Source organism: Tachyglossus aculeatus, chromosome 6 (assembly GCF_015852505.1).
Source record: "Tachyglossus aculeatus isolate mTacAcu1 chromosome 6, mTacAcu1.pri, whole genome shotgun sequence".
Lineage (NCBI taxonomy): Eukaryota > Metazoa > Chordata > Mammalia > Monotremata > Tachyglossidae > Tachyglossus > Tachyglossus aculeatus.
In genome coordinates this window covers 5,456,672-5,478,525 of record NC_052071.1, presented here as the reverse complement: position 1 = coordinate 5,478,525, position 21,854 = coordinate 5,456,672, and the positions used below count along the sequence as shown (strand labels likewise).

At 50.6% G+C, this 21,854-nt stretch overlaps 2 protein-coding genes across 5 annotated transcripts in view; both read right to left on the bottom strand.

Moving 5' to 3' along the window:
• The window catches only part of FSIP2 (fibrous sheath interacting protein 2), an 86,312-nt gene extending 75,684 nt beyond the window's left edge, over positions 1 to 10,628 (bottom strand). The window contains 5 exon segments of the mRNA XM_038748419.1: positions 558 to 697; positions 2,771 to 2,860; positions 5,020 to 5,181; positions 7,367 to 7,492; positions 10,521 to 10,628. Coding sequence (XP_038604347.1) covers positions 558 to 697; positions 2,771 to 2,860; positions 5,020 to 5,181; positions 7,367 to 7,492; positions 10,521 to 10,628 — 626 coding nt within the window.
• A 4,136-nt stretch (positions 10,629 to 14,764) lies between these two features.
• ENOX2 (ecto-NOX disulfide-thiol exchanger 2) overlaps positions 14,765 to 21,854 on the bottom strand; it is a 55,368-nt gene continuing 48,278 nt past the window's right edge. For 2 of the 4 annotated variants that reach the window (XM_038747984.1, XM_038747985.1), the window contains exons 11-15: positions 20,446 to 20,553; positions 20,101 to 20,157; positions 18,624 to 18,738; positions 17,246 to 17,331; positions 14,765 to 15,338 (exon numbers count right to left, since the gene is read on the bottom strand). In XM_038747984.1, the coding sequence (XP_038603912.1) occupies positions 15,207 to 15,338; positions 17,246 to 17,331; positions 18,624 to 18,738; positions 20,101 to 20,157; positions 20,446 to 20,553 (498 nt within the window). In that variant the 3' untranslated portion in view covers positions 14,765 to 15,206. The remainder of the gene's footprint in view (positions 15,339 to 17,245; positions 17,332 to 18,623; positions 18,739 to 20,100; positions 20,158 to 20,445; positions 20,554 to 21,854) is intronic. The other 2 variants (XM_038747986.1, XM_038747987.1) reach the window with 2 other exon arrangements.

Below are 21,854 nucleotides of genomic sequence, written 5' to 3'. Positions count from 1 at the left end.
CTGTGTGATCTTGGGCAAGTCACTTCAGTTCTCTGAGCCTCAGTGACCTCATCTGCAAAATGGGGATGAAGACTGCGAGCGCCACATGGGACGATCTGGTTAACTTGGATCTACCCCAGCGCTTAGAACAGTGCTTGGCACATAGTAAGCGCCTAACGAACACCAGAGTCATTATTATCGTTATTATTAGAGGCAGCGTGGCTCGGTGGAAAGAGCCCGGGCTTGGGAGTCAGAGGTCAAGGGTTCTAATCCCGACTCCCCCACGTCTGCTGTGTGATCTTGGGCAAGTCACTTCACTTCTCTGAGCCTCAGTGACTTCATCTGCAAAATGGGGATGAAGACTGCGAGCCTCACGGGGGACAACCTGATCACCCTGTATCCCCCCCCCCCCCCCCCCCAGTGCTTAGAACAGTGCTTGGCACAGAGTAAGCGCTTAACAAATGCCATCATTATTTATTATCCTTTCCTCGGCTTCTCCTCGGTTTTCCCTCCCAGGGCACGTGCCAACTTCTTCCCTCTCCCGGCCTCCAGGTCGACCACCCCGTGCCATCTCTCACCTGTGTCTTATTAAACGCTCCTGATTCTGGATACATTGAGCTCCTTCCTGCACCAACCAGCTGCGGAACTGGGCTGCGTCCGTGTCTTCCGGGACCTCGCTCGTCTCCTGGAGCTGCCTCACTTGTTTCTCCAGTAATTTCTGAAAGACGGCGGGACGGGCTCCTTACGTTCATTCGTATTTACTGAGCGCTTACTGTGTGCAGGGCGCTGGGCGCTCACCGGAGAGGGCGGCGGACGATTTTTTGAGAACTACGATTTCAGCCCCACGGCACTTCTGTCCGTATCTGCCGTTAACCGATTTCTATTCACGTCCATCTCCCCCTCTAGACGGTCAGCTCGGTGTGGGCAGGGAATGTGTCTGTTCTATAGTCCTCTCCACACAGTAAGTGCTCAATAAATATGACTGAATGAATGAAGCGCTTCTCCTAGGTGCCCAGCGCTGTGCTGAGCACTACGGCCTGGATGGGATTGTTGGGTGGGATGTGGTTCCTAGCCCATGCGGGGGGCTCACAGTCTTAAGCGGGAGGGAGGTCCAGACTGTACACTCCTTCTAAATAATAATTGTTTAATAATATAATTAATATAATATAATATAACACAATACAATACAATATAATATAATAATACAATATTATATTATATTATATTGTATTGTATTATATTGTATTGTATGATAATATAGTATGTAATATTATTTCATTGTATAATATAATAATATGATAATAATTGTGATAATATTTGTTAAGCACCCCTGTGCTTAGAACAGTGCTTGGCACATATTCTACGCTTAATAATAATAATAATAATGGCGTTTGTTAAGTGCTTACTAGGTGCAAAGCACTATTCTAAGCGCGGGGGGGGATACAAGGTGATCAAGTTGTCCCACGTGGGGCTCACAGTCTTAATCCCCATTTTACGGATGAGCTCGCTGAGGCCCAGAGAAGTGAAGTGACTTGCCCAAAGTCACCCAGCGGACGAGCGGCGGAGCCGGGATTAGAACCCATGACCTCTGGCTCCCGAGCCTGTGCTCCTTCCACTGAGCCACGCTGCTTCTCTGGTATTAACAAATACCATCATTACTATTATTATGTGTCAAGCAGGGTACTAAGGGCTGAGGTGGGTATTCATTCATCCATTCGATCGTTATTGAGCGCTGTGCGCGGAGCACTGTGCTGAACGCTTCGGGGAGGACAACAGAACGTGTTCCTGGTCCGCGAGACGTTTACGATCTAGGGGACATCTTACAGTTTGGAATAAGTGGAGGTCTCTCATCTCTCTCATCTCATCTTCTAGACTGTGAGCCCGCTGTTGGGTAGGGAACGTCTCTAGATGTTGCCAACTTGTACTTCCCAAGCGCTTAGTACAGTGCTCTGCACACAGTAAGCGCTCAATAAATACGACTGAATGAATGAGTGAATGAATCTCGCAGCAGCTAAGCTTCCGTCTCTCCTCATCTCTTAGACTGTGACCAGGCTTTTGATAGAATTATTTTGTGTGTGTATATATATACACATATATAATTTGTAATTTACCAATCACATCTGTAATTCATTTATTATATCTAATTTATGTATTTCTATTAGCCTCTGTGGCCCCCTCTAGACTGTCAGCTCCTTGTGAGCAGGGAAAGCGTCAGTATATTGTTCTGTTGTCCCCTCCCAAGCTCTTAGTTCAGTGCTCTGCGCACAGTCATTCGATCGTATTTATTGAGCGCTTACTGTGTGCAGAGCACCGGCCCAAGAGCTTGGAAAGTGTAATTCATCATCATCATCATCAATCGTATTTATTGAGCGCTTACTGTGTGCAGAGCACTGTACTAAGCGCTTGGGAAGTACAAGTTGGCAACATATAGAGACAGTCCCTACCCAGCAGTGGGCTCACAGTCTAAAAGGGGGAGACAGAGAACAAAACCAAACATACTAACAAAATGAAATAAATAGAATAGATATGGACAAGTAAAATTCGGCAACAAATAGAGACAATCTCTCCCCAACAACGGGCTCGCGGTCTAGAAGCGGGGAGACGTATCGAGCACCCGGGAAGTGCTCAATACATAGTAAGCGCTTAACAAATGCCGTTATTATTATTATTATATTATTATTAAATACCACTCATTGAATGATTGATCAATACTCTCAGGGCAGAGGCGTCTTCCATGCTCTTTCTTTTGGACCCCGGGGATAAAATGAACGGAAATGCTTCACTGACTTACTTGCTCTCGGATATAGTTTCTTTCAAAGTCCAACTTGAGGCTGGTCAGGTACTGCCTGTATCTGTTAAATTCCCTCAAGGTGCACACAATCTGGAAAACAAAATTTAACTTGATTTTACAAGTTAAATTCTAATTACGAACGAGCTGGCCACCGAAGCGATAATAGTCGTTGAAAAGGCGCGGTCTCCTACGTAATAGTAGTGATGATGGCATTTATTAAGGGCTTACTATGTGCAAAGCATTGTTCTAAGTGCTGGGGAGGTTACAGGGTGATCAGGTTGTCCCTCGGGGGGGCTCACAGTCTTGATCCCCATTTTACAGATGAGGTCACTGAGGCCCAGAGAAGTTAAGTGGCTTGCCCAAGGTCACACAGCTGACAAGTGGCGGAGCCGTGATTCGAACCCATGACCTCCGACTCCCAAGCCCGGGCTCTTTTCACCAAGCCATGCTGCTTCTCATTATTATTATTAAGCCCAGACCCGGACACAAACCTTCAGAACCGGGGAGGGGGACTATATTAAGTAGGTAATAATAATAATAATAATAATAATAATAATAATAATAATGACGATGGTATTGGCCAAGTGCTTGGCACATAGTAAGCGCTTAACAGATACCATCATTATTATTAAGCGATTACTCTGGGCCAAGCATTCACTCAATCGTATTCCCTGAGCGCCTACTGTGTGCAGAGCACTGTACTGAGCGCCGGGCTAGACACAAGGTTAATAATAATAATAATAATAATAATAATAATAATAATAATAATAATAATGACGATGGTATTGGCCAAGTGCTTGGCACATAGTAAGCGCTTAACAGATACCATCATTATTATTAAGCGATTACTCTGGGCCAAGCATTCATTCAATCGTATTCCCTGAGCGCCTACTGTGCGCAGAGCACTGTATTGAGCGCCGGGCTAGACACAAGGTTAACAATAATAATAATAATAATGACGATGGTATTGGCCTAGTGCTTGGCACATAGTTAGCGCTTAACAGATACCATCATTATTATTAAGCGATTACTCTGGGCCAAGTATTCATTCAATCGTATTCCCTGAGCGTCTACTGTGCGCAGAGCACTGTACTGAGTGCCGGGCTAGACACAAGGTTAATAATAATAACAATAATGACGATGGTATTGGCCAAGTGCTTGGCACATAGTAAGCGCTTAACAGATACCATCATTATTATTAAGCAATTACTCTGGGCCAAGCATTCACTCAATCGTATTCCCTGAGCGCCTACTGTGCGCAGAGCACTGTACTGAGCGCCGGGCTAGACACAAGGTTAATAATAATAATAATAATGACGATGGCATTGGCCAAGTGCTTGGCACATAGTAAGCACGTAACAGATACCATCATTATTATTAAGCGATTACTCTGGGCCAAGCGTTCACTCAATCGTATTCACTGAGCGCCTACTGTGCGCAGAGCACTGTACTGAGTGCCGGGCTAGACACAAGGTTAATAATAATAATAATAATAATAATAATAATAATAATAATAATAATAATAATGACGATGGTATTGGCCAAGTACTTGGCACATAGTAAGCGCTTAACAGATACCATCATTATTATTAAGCGATCACTCTGGGCCAAGCATTCATTCAATCGTATTCCCTGAGCGCCTACCGTGCGCAGAGCACTGTACTGAGCGCCGGGCTAGACACAAGGTTAATAATAATAATAATAACACCGGCTCTGCCAAGTGTCAGCTGTGTGACTTTGGGCAAGTCACTTCACTTCTCTGGGCCTCAGTTCCCTCATCTGTAAGATGGGGATGAAAGACTGTGAGCCCCCCGTGGGACAACCTGATCACCTTGTAACCTCCCCAGCGCTTAGAGCAGTGCTTTGCACATAGTAAGCACTTAATAAATGCCATTATTATTATTATTATTATTATTATTATTATGACGATGGTATTGGCCGAGTGCTTGGCCCATAGTAAGCGCTTAACAGACACCATCATTATTATTAAGCGATTACTGTGGGCCAAGCATTCATTCAATCGTATTCCCCGAGCGCCTACTGTGCGCAGAGCACTGTACTGAGCGCCGGGCTAGACGCAAGGTAATCAGGTGCTCCCACGAGGGGCTCGCAGTCTTCATCCCCATTTGACGGAGGAGGAGGCTGAGGCCCAGAGAAGGGAAAGGCCTCGGCCCAAGTCACCCAGCTGACGGGCGGCGGCGGCGGGATTAGAACCCACGACCTCGGACCCCGAGGGGCGTTCCGCTCACTTTGTTGTTACTGGTGATGTAGCCTCCTTTCTTCAGTCTCTGCAACATGTCTTTGCGCTTGTAATACGAACTCAGGTGGGGGTCGTGGAGACTCCGGTATTTGCTCTCCAGGAGCAGACCGTAAGGGTCCGAAAGGTTGAAGCTACTCGAGGGCTGGAACAGCTGCGAGGGAAAACATTTAGGACTCGATTTAATTTATTAATCATGAGCATCGATAATGATACATTATTAATATATAATATAATTTTATATACTGTAGTCTCTAATATATTATATTAGATAGCATATTAGATACTACCGTCTAATACTACTGTATTAGAGATAATACAGTCTCTAATATATTATCTATTATATTATAGAGTACATTAGATAGTACAGTCTCTAATATATTATACATTATAATATATGCTATAGACTATATAATATAGTCTTTAATATATTGTACTATAACATATGAATATTATTATATTATATATTATATTGTATTATTATATATTATATACAATTATACATATAGACATAATGTATATAATATATACATGTATATTATAATATACGCTATAGACTATATAATCTGGTCTATAATATATTATAATGTATACATGTTATATACACATATAATATATGCATATATTATGATACATTCTATATTATAGAACATATATTCTATACAGATAACATAATATAAAATATACTTAGAATATATTATATGATATATTCTCTATAATATATTATAATATAACTATATTATATGCACATATAATTTATAATATATGCACATATTATACTATATTCCATATTATAGAATATATTGCATAATATATTCCATATTATATATTTTATATTATGTTATGTAATATGGCCTATAATTAAACATAATATACGTATATATTACACATATATGTATATATTATAGTGTATTCTATATTGTAGAATATATTGTATACTATAATATATAGTATATAGTATATATTTTATATTATGTGTATTATATTGTATATTACATATTTTATGTATTATATTATGTTATGTAATATGGCCTATAATTAAACATAATATACATATATATAACATACATATATATGTATATATTATAATGTATTCTATATTATAGAATATATTGTATAATATAATATATAGTATATACTATATATTTTATATTATGTGTATTATATTGTATATTACATATTTTATGTATTATAGTATAATAATATATAGAGAGAAGCAGCATGGCTCAGTGGAAAGAGCATGGGCTTTGGAGTCAGTGATCGTGGGTTCAAATCCCAGCTCTGCCACTTGTCAGCTGTGTGACTTTGGGCAAGTCACTTGACTTCTCTGCGCCTCAGTTACCTCATCTGGAAAATGGGGATTGATTGTGAGCCCCATGTGGGACAACCTGATCACCTTGTAACCTCCCCAGCGCTTAGAACAGTGCTTTCTTTGCACATAGTAAGCGCTTAATAAATGTCATTATTATTATTTTTTATGGCATTTATTAAGCACTTACTATGTGCAAAGCACTGTTCTAAGCGCTGGGGAGGTTACAAAGTGATCAGGTTGTCCCACGGGGGGCTCACAGTCTTCATCCCCATTTTACAGATGAGGTTACTGAGGCCCAGAGAAGTGAAGTGACTTGCCCAAAGTCCCACAGCTGACAGTTGGCAGAGCCGGAATTCAAACCCATGACCTCTGACTCCAAAGCCCGGGCTCTTTCTACTGAGCCATGCTGCTTCTCTATTATTATTATATATAATAATCATTACTATAATAATTCAGTGCTTAGAGCCACTGAGCCATGCTGCTTCTCTATTATTATTATTATATATAATAATCATTATTATAATAATTCAGCGCTTAGAGCCACTGAGCCATGCTGCTTCTCTATTATGATTATTATTATATATAATAATTATAATAATTCATCGCTTAGAACAGTGCTTCACACACAGTAAACGCTTAACAAATGCCATCATTATTATTATTATTATTCTCTGTGGCTCAGTTCCCTCAGGTGGAAAATGGGGATGAGACTGTGAGCCCCACGTGGGACAGGGACCTGAGATTAGCTTGGATCTCCCCCAGCGCTTAGTACAGTGCTTGGCACATAGTAAGCGCTTAATACCATTCATTCATTCATTCAATCGTATTTATTGAGCGCTTACTGTGTGCAGAGCACTGTACTAAGCGCTTGGGAAGAACAAGTTGGCAAATATAGAGACGGTCCCTACCCAACAATGGGCTCACCAGTATTATTATTATTATTACCTTTTCGCCGAGGTTAGCGGTGTAGAAATTTTATTATTATTATTATTATTATTATTATTATTATTATTATTATTATTATTACCTTTTCCCCGAGGTTAGTGGTGTAGAACAAAGTGTTGCTTCCAGGAATCAGCGGGAGTTTGGCCCCCAGCGGCATATCCAGAAGTTGGGCGGCCCCGACGCCCGGAAATTGGGTCCTGTGCTTTCCCTGCCCGGAATAAAGCTGGCTCATTCATCCATTCAATCGTATTTATTGAGCGCTTGCTGTGTGCAGAGCACTGTACTAAGCGCTTGGGAAGTCCAAGTTGGCCACAAAGAGAGACGGTCCCTACCCAACAGTGGGAGGAAATCCAGTTTTCCCACAGAAAACAGGCCTGGGCCGATCCCCTCTACACCCTCAGCTCCCCGAGAGCGGGGAAACGCGTCTACCAACTCTGTTGGGTTGCCCTCCGCCAAGCGCTTAGCCCAGTGCTCCGCACACTCATTCATTCAATCGTATTTATTGAGCGCTTACGGTGTGCAGAGCACTGGACTAAGCGCTTGGAAAGCACAATCAAGCGCTCAGTAAACGCCATTGCTGGGATGAGTGTGGCAAGGTGCTGTGGAAAGGGCCTGGGCGTCGGAAGGTCGTGGGTTCTAATCCCGTCTCCACCACTTAATAATAATAATAACAATAATGATGGCATTTGTTAAGCGCTTACTCTGTGCAAAGCACTGTTCTAAGCGCTGGGGGGGGGTTCACAAGGTGATCAGGTGGTCCCACGGGGGGCTCACAGTCTTAATCCCCATTTTACAGATGAGGAAACTGAGGCCCAGAGAAGTTAAGTGACTTGCCCAAAGTCACACAGCTGACAATTGGCAGAGCTGGGATTCGAACCCACGACCTCTGACTCCAAAGCCTGGGCTCTTTCCACTGAGCCACGCTGCTAGTAGTGTACTTAGTGTACTAAGCGCTTGGAAGGAACACTGTTCTAAGCGCCGGGCCCTGTTCTGTGAAATGGGGATTGAGAGTGTGAGCCCCACGTGGGACAAGGGACTTGCTCGTGATTTGCTCGTGTCCGCCCCGGCGCTTAGTACAGTGCCTGGCACATAACAATAATAATTATTATTATGGTATTTGTTAAGCGCTTACTATGTGCAAAGCACTGTAGGTGCTTAACAAAAGAGCAGTGCTCCAGCGCTTGGAACAGTGCTTTGCACACAGCGAGCGCTTAATAAATGCCATTATTATTATTAAATACCATCGTTATTATCATTATTATCGGGGGCGGGGGACTCTGTCGCGTCGTCCTCCGCCGAGCGCTTCGCAGCGCTTAGAACAGCGCTTTGCACATAGTAAGCCCTTAACAAATACCATCATTATTATTACTATTATTATTATTATTCGCCCAGTGCTCCTCCCACGGTTCGGTGCTCACTAAAGGCCCCGGGTGGATGGATTGCGGGCGGGGGGTCTGTGACTAGCACGACCGGTGGGCTCGGGCCTCCCGACTCTGTCGCGGGCTGCTCTGCCGAGCGCTTGGCCCAGGGCTCCGCACGCGGGCTCGGTGGATGGGACTGACTGACGGACTGACGGACGGGCCGGCTGGCGGAGGAGGCCCCCTCCCTGACACCCCTCCTCCCCCCTCACAGCCCCCCACTCCCTGACAGCTCCCCTCTCCCTGACAACTCCCTCTCTCCCCGACAGCCCCCCTCCCCCCTCACAGCCCCCCACTCCCTGACAGCTCCCCCCTCCTCCCATGACAGCCCCCCTCCTCCCTGACACCTCCCTTTCCCCCTCACAGCCCCCCACTGCCTGACAGCCCCCCCACAGCCCCCCTTCTCCTCCCCGACAGCCCCCCTCTCCCCCCACAGCCCTCCCTCACAGCCCCCCCACTCCCTGACAGCCCCCCTTCTCCTCCCTGACAACTCCCCTCTCCCCCTCACAGCCCCCCTCCTCCCTCACAGGCCCCCACTCCCCGACAGCCCCCCTCCTCCCTGACAGCGCTCCCCTCTCCCTGACAACCCCCTCTCTCCCTGACAGCCCCCCCTGCTCCCTGACAGCTCCCCACTCCATGACAGCCCCCTCTCTCCCTCACAGCCCCCCATTCCCTGACAGCCCCCCTCCTCCCTGACAGCTCCCCTCTCCCTGACAACTCCCTCTCTCCCTGACAGACCCCCCTCCTCCCATGACAGCCCCCCTCCTCCCTGACAACTCCCTTTCCCCCTCACAGCCCCTCACTGCCTGACAGCCCCCCCACAGCCCCCTTCTCCTCCCTGACAACTCCCCTCTCCCCCTCACAGCCCCCCTCCTCCCTCACAACCCCCTCCCTCCCTCACAGCCCCCCCACTCCCTGACAGCCCCCCCTCCCTGACAGCGCTCCCCTCTCCCTGACAATCCCCTCTCCCTGACAGGCCCCCCGCTCCCTGACAGCCCCCCTCCTCCCTGACAGCCCCCCCTCCCTGACAGCCCCCCCGCTCCGACAGCTCCCCACTCCCTGACAATCCCCTCTCTCCCTCACAGCCCCCCACTCCCTGACAGCCCCCCTGCTCCCTGACAGCGCTCCCCTCTCCATGACAATCCCCTCTCTCCCTGACAGCCCCCTCCTCCCTGACAGCCCCCCTCCCTGACAGCCCCCCTCACAGCCCCCTCTCTCACAGCCCCCCTCACAACCCCCCAGCCCCCCTCCTCCCTCACAGCCCCCCCCTTACAGCCCCCCTCTTCCCTCACAGCCCCCCCCACAGCCCCCCTCCCTGATAGCCCCCCCAACCCCCTCTCTCCCTCACAGGCCCCCCCCCGACAGCCCCCCATCCTCCCTGACAGCTCCCCTCTCCATGACAATTCCCTCTCCCTCACAGCCCCCCACAGCCCCTCTCCTCCCTCAGCCCCCTCCCTGACAGACTCCCCCTCCTCCCTGACAGCCCCCCTCCTCCCCCCTCACAGCCCCCCCACTCCCTCCCAGCTCCCCTCTCCATGACAATTCCCTCTCCCCCTCACAGCCCCCCCTCACAGGCCCCCCACTCCCTGACAGCCCCCCCACTTTCCTGACAGCTCATCTCTCCCTGACAACTCCCTCTCCTCCCTCACAGCCCCCTTCTGGACCGTGAGCCCGCTGTCGGGTAGGGACCGTCTATGTTGCCAACTTGTCCTCCCCAAGCGCTTAGCACAGTGCTCTGCACACAGTAAGCGCTCACTAAATACGACTGAATGACTGACAGCCCTCCCCCCCCCCGTCCGCCCCCTAGTGGCGGCTCACGTCTCCGCGTCCCTGCCCGTCGGGCCCCAGCCCGCTGGCGGCGGTGGCGGCGGCGGCGGCGGCGGCGGCCTCGGCGGCCTTGGAGCAGGCGCTCAGGTACAGCTCCATCACCGACGCTTCTCGATGCCGCCGCCGGGCGGCGCCCGCTACCCCCCGCCGCGCGCCACAACCGCCGGCCCCGCCCACTCCCCCGTATCCTAGCAACCCGCGGCGCGCGCCGGCCCCGCCCGCCAACCGCCGGCCCCGCCCGCCAACGCCCCCCGCCCGCTCTGAGCATGCGCAGTCGGCCGGGGGCGGCGGACCGACGGCGCCCTCTCCTGGCCGGGCCTGTTTCCCCCATCATTCATTCATTCAATCGTATTCATTCATTCATTCAATCGTATTTATTGAGCGCTTACTGTGTGCAGAGCACTGGACTAAGCGCTTGGGAAGGACAAGTCGGCAACATCTAGAGACGGTCCCTACCCAACGACGGACTCACAGTCTAGAAGGGAGACAGACAACATAACAAAACATGTGGACAGGTTTCAAGTCATCAGAATAAATAAAAATAAAGCTAGATGTCCAATCATTCATTCAATCGTATTTATTGAGCGCTTACTGTGTGCAGAGCACTGGACTAAGCGCTTGGGAAGGACAAGTCGGCAACATAGAGAGACGGTCGCTACCCAACGACGGACTCACAGTCTAGAAGGGGGAGACAGACAACTTAACAAAACATGTGGACAGGTGTCAAGTCATCAGAATAAATAAAAATAAAGCTAGATGTCAATCATTCATTCAATCCCCCATCATCCATTCATTCATTCAATCGTATTTATTCATTCAGTCATATTTATTGAGGGTTTACTGTGTGCAGAGCACTGGACTAAGCGCTTGGGAAGGACAAGTCGGCAACATATAGAGACGGTCCCTCCCCAACGACGGGCTCAAAGTCTAGAAAGGGGAGACAGACAACTTAACAAAACATGTGGACAGGTGTCAAGTCATCAGAATAAATGAAAATAAAGCTAGATGTCCAATCATTCATTCAATTGTATTTACTGAGCACTTACTGTGTGCAGAGCACTGGACTAAGCGCTTGGGAAGGACAAGTCGGCAACATAGAGAGACAGTCCCTACCCACCGATGGACTCACAGTCTAGAAGGGGGAGACAGACAACATAACAAAACATGTGGACAGTGTCATCAGAATAAATAAAAATAAAGCTAGATGTCCAATCATTCATTCAATCGTATTTATTGAGCGCTTACTGTGTGCAGAGCACTGGACTAAGCGCTTGGGAAGGGCAAGTCGGCAACATATAGAGACGGTCCCTACCCAACAACGGACTCACAGTGACAAAACGTGGACAGGTGTCAAGTTATCAGAAAAAATAAAAATAAAGGTAGATCATCATCATCATCATCATCATCATCAATCGTATTTATTGAGCGCTTACTATGTGCAGAGCACTGTACTAAGCGCTTGGGAAGTACAAATTGGCAACATATAGAGACAGTGCCAATCATTCATTCAATCGTATTTATTGAGCGCTTACTGTGTGCGAGCAGTGTACTAAGCGCTTGAGAAGGACAAGTAGGCAACATATAGAGACGGTCCCTACCCAACAACAGGCTCACAGTCTAGAAGGTGGAGACAGACGACATAACAAAACATGTGGACAGGTGTCAAGTTATCAGAATAAATAAAAATAAGGCTAGATGCCCAATCAATCATTCCAACTCCACTCTCCCACCCACTGGGCGCTAACCGTTGGGCGAGTCACTTCACTTCTCTGGGTCTCAGTGACCTCATCTGGGAAATGGGGAAGAAGATTGTGAGCCCCCCGTGGGACAACCTGATCACCTTGTAACCCCCCACAGTGCTTAGAACGGCGCTTTGCACATAGTAAGCGCATAACAAATGCCATTATTATTATTATTTGTATCTGTCTCCCCCGCCCCTAGACTGTGAGCACATTGTGGGCAGGGATTGTCACCCCGTATTGTGCTGGTGTACTTATAAAGCGCTTAGCACAGTGCTCTGCACACAGAAAGTACTTAATAAGAAGCAGTGTGCCTTGGTGGAAAGAGGCCGGGCTTGGGAGTCAGAGGTCATGGGTTCTAATCCCAGCTCTGCCGCTTGTCTGCTGTGTCACCTTGGGCAAGTCACTTCACTTCTCTGGATCTCAGGGACCTCATCTGGAAAATGGGGATGAAGACTGTGAGCCCCCCATGGAACAACATGATCACCTTGGATTTCCCTAAGCACTTAGAACGGTGCTTTGCACACAGTAAGCGCTTAATAAATGCCATCATTATTATTAGGGACCATCTCTATATGTTGCCGACTTGTACTTCCTAAGTGCTTAGTACAGTGCTCTGCACACAGTAAGTGCTCAATAAATACGATTGAATGAATGAATGAATAACAATAATAATGATGGCATTTATTAAGCGCTTACTATGTGCAAAGCACCGTCCTAAGCACTGGGGAGGTTACAAGGTGATCAGGTTGTCCCACGGGGGGCTCACAGTCTTCATCCCCATTTTACGGATGAGGTAACAGGCACAGAGAAGTTAAGTGGCTTGCCCAAGGTCACACAGCAGACATGTGGCGGAGCCAGGATTTGAACCCATGACCTCTGACTCCAAAGCCCGGGCTCTTTCCACCGAGCCACGCTACATTGGACGAACGTGGCGGCCCGGAGAAGTGAAATGACTTACCCAGGGTCACCCGACCCACTTCATTCGATCGTATTGATTGAGCGCTTAGTGGGTGCAGAGCACTGTACTAAGCACTTGGGAAGTACGATTCGGCAGGAAATAGAGACAATCCCTACCCAACAACGGGCTCACGGGCTAGAGTTTTAGAACTCAGGTCCTTCGGATGCCCAGACCTGGGTTCTACCCATTAGGCTGCCTCCCAATAAGCAGGATGGTCATTGTGGGCAGGGAACGTGCCTAATATTAATGAAGGTATTGGTTAAGCGCTTACTATGTGCCAAGCACCTGGGTGGATTCAAGGTCATCAGGTTGTCCCACGTGGGGCTCACGGCCTTCATCCCCACTTCACAGACGAGGCCACTGAGGCACAGAGAAGTGAAACGACTTACCCCAGGTCACGCTGCGGACAAGTGGCGGAGCTGAGATTAGAACCCACGACCTCTGACTCCCAAGCCCGGGCTCTTTCCACCGAGCCACGCTGTTTCCCCTCGCCTATCGACCCTGTTCTATTGTTTACTCGCCTAAACACCTCGTTTGGCGCCGTAGTAAGCGCCCGACAAATACCACAGATTGAAACGGATTAACGGGAGAGAGATGTGTGCCTCCTCCTGGACATCTGGGAAGCCAAAACGAATCCCCTCTTCCCAAGCGACAAATACTCCAGACCGAACCGTGAGGCATCAAAACGTTTTATCTCCAAAGCCAGAGTGAATGCCCGCCTCCGAAGCGAAAAATATTCCTCCCCGAACGGTGAGGTATCGCAAAGTTTTCTCTCCAAAAACGAACCCCCGCTTCCGAAGCGATAAATAAATACTCCAGATCCAACAGCGAGGTATCACAAAGTTTTATCTCCAAGGCGAAATTGAATCCCCCCGCTTCGAAGCGACATATAAATATTTCGGACCGAACAGTGAGGTATCACAAAGCTTTATCTCCAAAACCCACGTGAATCCCCCCGCCCCCCTCCGAAGCGATAAATATTCCGCACCGAACAGTGAGGTATCGCAAAGTTTTATCTCCAAAGCCAAAGTTGAATCCCCGCCTCCGAAGAGATAAATAAATATTCCGGACCGAACAGCGAGGTATCACGGTTTCATCCTCGAAGCCGAAGTGAATCTACCCCCGGACCCCGAAAATATAAACACACCAGACTGAACAGTGAGGCATCAAAAAGTTTCATCTTTAAAGCCAAAGTGAATCCGCCCCCTCCGAAGTGAGAAAGAAATACTCCAGACCGGACAGTGAGGTATCAGAAAGTTTTATCTCCTTAAAAACACGACTCGAAAACAGTTACCGACATCTCGCGTGCGGACGCTTTTCCTCCGACGTCCTCGGTTGGCTCGGCTCGCCGCGGGCGGACCCGGAGAGGAGCCGTCGTCTAAGGGGCTTTGGGAATTCTCCCGCTCCCGGATGCCTTCCCAAGGGTGTCGCTCCTGGGAATGGAGGTGGAGGGAGGCGGCCGGAATTCCCTCCTCAGACGTGGGCGGGCGAGACGAGGCCGGCTTTCCTTCTAGGTGTCGGTGAGCTTTCTCCGGAAGGAGGGCCGGAGATGACCGATATTCCCACAGGATGCGGGATTGGAGGCGGGATGGGAGGCTCTCCTCGACGGTTTTTCTTTCGGCTTTCTACGAGATGAAACCCGACGGTTCTCCTTCTCGGGGCCCGCGCCCCGCCGTCCGACCGGCCCGTCGGCGTCCCGGCTGGAAGCGGTCGTGGCCGACGCGGCCTTGTCGGGCCGGGATTTCCCCGCCGGTCGAAACGCTCAGGCCACCGGCGGGAAGACGCGAGGCGGACGCGGAGGGGGGGACGAAGGGACACGGGCGTCCCAAACCCGGGCCGTCCGTGAGCCCGGCCCCCGGCGATCCGCTTCCCCTCCTCGGGCCGGGGAGCGTTGCGGCTGGAAGTTGGGGGTCCGTCCCCCTTCCCGGTGGGCAGAGCTTGGTTTTCCGGGTCCCGGGCGGCGGGGACGGGGGGCTTTCAGGTCCTCTTGAGTCCGTCGAAGCCGCAGAAACTCCAGCGCTTCTCCAGGCTGGCTCCCACCCCGCTGGTCTCCTGCCGGAAGGTCTGGGGCAGCCGGGTCAGGAGGGCCTCCACCTCTCCGGGACAGATCTGGCCGAGGCAACGTCCGCAAGCTCCCGCCGGGCCCGGAGCCCGTCTGCCGTCCTCTCCCCAGCGCTTAGCTCAGAGCTCTGCGCGCGGTCGGCACCCCGCCGAGTGATTGATCGGGGGCAGAGAACGCGTCTACCCCCCTCTTGCCTCTCCCGGGCGCTTAGTGCAGTGCTCTGCACGCAGTCGGCGCTCTATAAATACCACTGGGAGATGGAGCGTGAGCGGGGAATGTGTCCGCCAACTCATCTCCTCCCACTCGAAGCCCGACTTGACGCCCGTCCGCGTGTTTTGTTTCGTTTTCTGTCTCCCCCGTCTACACTGGGAGCCCGTTGTTGGGTGGGGACCGTCTCTATACGTTGCCGACTCGTCCTTCCCTAGCGCTTAGTCCAGTGCTCTGCACACAGTAAGCGCTCAATAAATACGACTGAATGAATGAATGGAGGCCCACCTCCTCCAAGAGGCCTTCCCGGATTAAAGCCCGCTGTTCCTCAGCTCCCGTTCCCTTCTGCGTCGCCCTGACTCGCTTCCTTTGCTCATCCCCCCTACCCCGACCCCACGGCACTTACGTCCGTACCTGTCCTTATATTTATTTATATTGCCGTCTGTCTCCCTGCTTCTAGACCGTGAGCTCCTTGTGGGCGGGGAATAACTCCGTTTATTGCTGCATTGCACTTCCCCAAGCGCTTAGTACAGTGCTCTGAACACAGTAAGTGCTTAATAAATATGAATGAATGAATAATAATTATGGTACCTGTTAATCAATCAATCAGTCGTATTTATTGAGCACTTACTGTGTGCAGAGCACTGTACTAAGCGCTTGGGAAGTACAAGTTGGCAACATAAGTGCTTACCATGGGCCAGGCACTGTACTAAGCGGAGATGCAAGATAACTGGGCTGAATACAGTCTCCGTTGCACCTAATAACAATCACGGTACTTGATAAGTGCTTACTATGGGCCATTCATTCGTTCAATCGTATTTATTGAGCGCTTCCTGTGTGCACAGCGCTGGACTAAGCGCTTACTGTTCTGAGCACTGAGGTGGACACACGTTAATCAGGTTGGACACGGTCCCTGTCCCCTGGGGGGCTCCCAGTGCTCGTCCCCATTTTCCAGGTGGGGGAACTGAGGCCCAGAGAAGTGAAGGGAGTTGCCCAAGGTCACACAGCAGCCGGGTGGGAGGGCTGGGATTAGAACCCAGGCCCTCCTGACACCCAGGCGCATGCTCCACCCACTAAGCCACCCTGATTCTCTGCTGTACTGGACTTTCCCAAGCACTCGGCGCAGTGCTCGGCACAAAGTAAGCACTCAATCGATACCACTGATTGATTAATCGTCTGTGGGTGGGGAACGTGTCTACCCTCTCGGTTGTACCGTCCTCTCCCGAGTGCTCAGCACACAGTCAGCGCTCAATATACTCCCCCTTCTAGACTGCGAGCCCGCTGTTGGGTAGGGACCGTCTCTCTATGTTGCCAACTTGTCCTTCCCAGCGCTTAGTCCAGTGCTCTGCACACAGTAAGCGCTCGATAAATACGACTGAATGAATGGATACCACCGACTGATTTCAGGCAGGGAACATGTCTACCCACTCTGTTGTACTGGACTCCCCCGAGAGCTCTGTCCAAAGTCAGAGCTCGAGTAGTACCGATTGATTGATTGATCGATTGATCGATCGCGGGTGGATCCCCCACCCACCCAATTCCCCCATGCCCTCCCGCTCCCCTGCAGCCCTCGCCCCCCAAAAATGCTACTGATGCCCGTCTACTTGTTCTGTTGCCTGTCTCCCGCCCTTCCAGACCGTGTGCCCGTCCAGGGGTAGGGATCGTCTCTGTTTGTTGCCAAATTGCGCTTAGTCCAGTGCTCTGCACACAGCAGGCGCTCAATAAATACGAGTGAAAGAGTGAGTACCTTGGCGTCGAGCCGCTGGAGGTAGGAACAGATGTACTCGATGCTCGCTCCGAAAGGATGCACGTGCAGAAAGGTGGATATGATACCTGCGGGAGCCACGGGAGGCCCGTCACCCCCGGGAGGCCGGGGGTGCTTCGGGGTCACGGCGGCCGGACCCTCGGCCACGATTAGACTGTGAGCCCACCGTTGGGTAGGGACTGTCTCTATACGTTGCCAATTTGTACTTCCCAAGCGCTTAATCCAGTGCTCTGCACACAGTGAGCGCTCAATAAATACGATGGATGATGACGATGATGACGATTCTTGCTGATTTCGAGTGGGCGAGTGGGGGGGAAGCGCTCCTGTTTGCCAGAGAGGCCTAGCGGATGCTGCCCGGGCGGCGGAGAGACCCCCGTTCTCACCCCGGCTCTGCCACGTGTCTGCTGGGTGACCTTGGCCAAGTCACTTCACTTGTACCGGACGGAGCCCGGGAGTCTGAAGGTCACGGGTTCTAATCCCGGCTCCCTCACCTGTCGGCTGTGTCACCGGGGGCAAGTCACTTCCCTCGTCTCTAAAATGGGGATGGAGACTGTGAGCCCCACGAGGGACGGGGACTGTGTCCCACCCACCCCAGCGCTTAGTACAGTGCCTGGCACGCAGTGAAGCACTTAACACCATTATTATTATTAACGAGAAGCAGCTCAGGAGAAAGAGCCCGGGCCTGGGCTCTATCCGCTAGGCCGTTCATTCGTTCAATCGTACTTATTGAGTGCTCACTGTGTGCAGAGCACTGTACTAAGCGCTTGCAAAGTACAAGTTGGTAACATTTGGAGGTGGTAGCAGGCTAGGAAGCTGTTGGAACTATTTCAGACGTACTCAAAAAGCGACATTATCTAGCAGAAAGAACCCGTGTCAGCGGGTTCTCATCCTGGCTTTGCTATTTGTCTGCCACGGGACCGTGGGCAAGTTTTCTTTTTTAAAACAGTATTCGTGGAGTGCTGTGCTGCTTCTGGTTCAGTGATCAATCAATCAATCAATCGATCGTACTTACTGAGCGCTTACTGTGTGCAGAGCACTGTACTAAGCGCTTGGGAAGGACAAGTTGGCAACATATAGAGACGGTCCCTACCCAACGGTGGGCTCGCTGCCCAAGGTTACCCGGTGCACAAGGGGCCGAGCCGGGATTAGAACCCAGGCCCTTTGATTCCCAGTCCTGGGCCCTTTCCACCGGGCCGCCCCGCTCCTCGTTCAGTGAAGTGACCTGCCCGAGGTCGCCCGGCACGCGGGTGGCGGAGCTGGGATTAGCGCATTTTTCCGACTTTTCAGAGCCCGTGCGGTCTGGAGGGGGTCTGGGCCCGCGCCCGTCTCCGGGGCGGGATGGCGTCCGGGCGTCCCTCACCTACTAAGAGCGCTTCCCGCTCCGAACGCACCGGGCTGCTGGCCGCCGCTCGGTCCGCCGGGGCCTCCCGCTCCTGGCCCGCCGCCCGCAGCCTGAGGTCGCCGCCGCCGCCGTCCTGATGAAACACATCACCCGCCCGGCCCCTTCGTCGGTCGGCTGCACTGAACGCCTCCCTGGGGGCAGGGCCCTGGACTGAGCGCTTGGGAGACACCACAGCGGAGAGACGCGCTTCCGACCCACAACGGGGAGGGACTGTCTCTATTTATTGCCAAATTGCACTTTCCAGTCAGTGCGGTGCTCTGCACACAGTAAGCACTCGATAAATACGACTGAATGAATCCATCGAGGCTATTTACAGAGCACTTTCTGTGGGCAGAGCACTGGACTAAGCGCTTGGATGTGTAACGGGGCTGGTTTTACCCTTTTAGACTGTGAGCCCACTGTTGGGTAGGGACTGTCTCTATAGATTGCCAACTTGTACTTCCCAAGTGCTTAAAACAGTGCTCTGCACACAGTAAGCGCTCAATAAATACGACTGATTGATTGGTAGACACGTTCCCTGTCCACAGGCAATCAATCAACGGCATCTGTTAGACCGTGAGCCCACTGGTGGGTAGGGACTGTCTCTATATGTGGCCAACTTGTACTTCCCAAGCACTTAGTACAGTGCTCTGCACACAGTAAGCGCTCAATAAATACAATTGATTGATTGACTGATTGGTAGACAAGCTCCCTGTCCACAGGCAATCAATCAACGGCATCTGTTAGACCGTGAGCCCACTGGTGGGTGGGGACCGTCTCTCTAGGTTGCCAACTTGTACTTCCCAAGCGCTTAGGCCGGTGCTCTGCACACAGTAAGCGCTCAATAAATACGATTGATTGATTGGTAGACACATTCCCTGTCCACAGGCAATCAATCAACAGCATCTGTTAGACTGTGAGCCCACTGGTGGGTAGGGACCGTCTCTATAGGTTGCCAACTTGTACTTCCCAAGCGCTTAGTACGGTGCTCTGCACACAGTAAGCGCTCAATAAATACGATTGATTGATTGGTAGACACATTCCCTGTCCACAGGCAATCAATCAACAGCATCTGTTAGACTGTGAGCCCACTGGTGGGTAGGGACCGTCTCTATAGGTTGCCAACTTGTACTTCCCAAGCGCTTAGTACGGTGCTCTGCACACAGTAAGCGCTCAATAAATACAATTATTGATTGATTGATCTGTTGAACGCTTACTGCGTGCAGAGCCCGGCCTGTTTTTTTTTCCCCGGGGAGACCCTTCCCCTCTCCAAAACGGGATTTTTTTTCGTCCCCCCCACCCACAAGGGAAATGACTCAGATTCTGGCTTGGCACTGGGCCTCCCGGGGATGGCTGAACGATCCGTGTCGGAGGGCCCCTGCCCCAAACAGCGGCAGCACGGTGGACCCCAGATGTATGTCACCTCGGACCCCCGCGTCCCCCGGCCCTGACTTACATCTCCCTGGTCCCCGGCCGCGTCTCTGTCCCGGTCCTCTTCGGCTGCCAGCGCTTGCTACGGTCCGAGGAAGAAAAGGAGACGGCTTATTTAGGGGGGGGAAAGGAGGGAGGCGTGCCCACTGGGGACCCCGCTGCCCTTCGACCCCTTAGCGCCGGACACCGGGGGCCCAACTACGGGATCTGGCGGGATCTGGGGGGGCCAGAAAGCTTTTCGTCAACCGCCCCGGCAGCCAATTCGGAAACGGGCAGAGACGGGCGGCTCTAGAAGAGACGTCCCCTCCGCTTGGATGGGCAGCGTTGTGGGGGGAATCTCGGGGTACATCCCGCCCCTTCTCCCCCCTACCTGCTCCTTCAGGGCCGCCAGGAGCTTCTCCGCCTGGGACTTGTCCCCCTTCACGGCCTCCAGTTCCGTCTCCTTCTTCTTAAATTCGTCCCGCACTTTGAGGAGGTGCTGGGAGGGGGCAAGGCGGCGACCGTGTCGCCCGGAGGGGGTTAGTGGTCGGTAATGGACAGCGCCCGGGGCCTGGGAATCAGGAGGGGCTGGGTTCCCGTCCCGGGCTCCGCCGGGTGACCCTGGGCGAGTCGCTTCACTTCTCTGGGCCTCAGTTACCTCACCCGCAAAGGCAGCGGGGCTCGGTGGCGAGAGCCCGGGCTTGGGATTCAAAGGTCATGGGTTCTAATCCCGCCTCCGCCACTGGTCTGCTGGGTGACCTTGGCCAGGCCACTGAACTTCTCTGGGCCTCAGTGACCTCCTCTGGAAAATGGGGATGAAGACTGTGAGCCCCACAGGGGACAACCTACTTACCTTGCATCTCCCCCGGCGCTTAGCCTTGTACATATTTACCATTCTTTTTATTTTGTTAATGATGTGCATTTAGCTTTGTTCTGACGACTTGTCACCTGTCCACATGTTTTGTCTCGTTGTCTGTCTCCCCCTTCTAGACTGTGAGCCTGTTTTGGGTAGGGACCATCTCTATATGTTCCCAACATGTACTTCCCAAGCACTTAGTACAGTGCTCTGCACACAGTAAGCGCTCAATACAACTGAATGAATGAATGAATGAATGAATGAGACCAGTGCTTGGCACATGATGATGATAATGATGATGGCATTTATTAAGCGCTTACTATGTGCAAACCACTGTTCTAAGCACATAGTAAGCACTTAACGAATACCATTATTATTATTGTTATTGTTATTACTATTATTATGAGTGTGAGCCCAATGTGGGACAGGGACTGTGTCCAACCCAACTTGTGTCTATCCCAGCGATTAGAACAGGACCATCTCTATATGTTGCTGAACATACTTCCAAGCGCTTAGAACAGTGCTCTGCACACAGTAAGCACTCAATAAATATGACTGAATGAATGAATGAATCAATCAATCAATCAATTAGAATAGTGCTTGGCACATGATGATGATAATGATGATGGCATTTATTAAGCACTTACTATGTGCAAAGCACTGTTCTAAGCACATAGTAACGAATACCATTATTATTATTATTGTTATTATTATTATTATTATTGAGTGTGAGCCCAATGTGGGACAGGGACAGTGTCCAACCCAATCAACTTGTGCCTATCCCAGTGATTAGAACAGGACCGTCTCTATATCTTGCTGACATACTTCCAAGCGCTTAGTACAGTGCTCTGCACACAGTAAGCGCTCAATAAACACGACAATGAACGAATGGTACATAGCAGGTGATTAACAAGTATCATAATTATTATTATTTTTGAGACAAG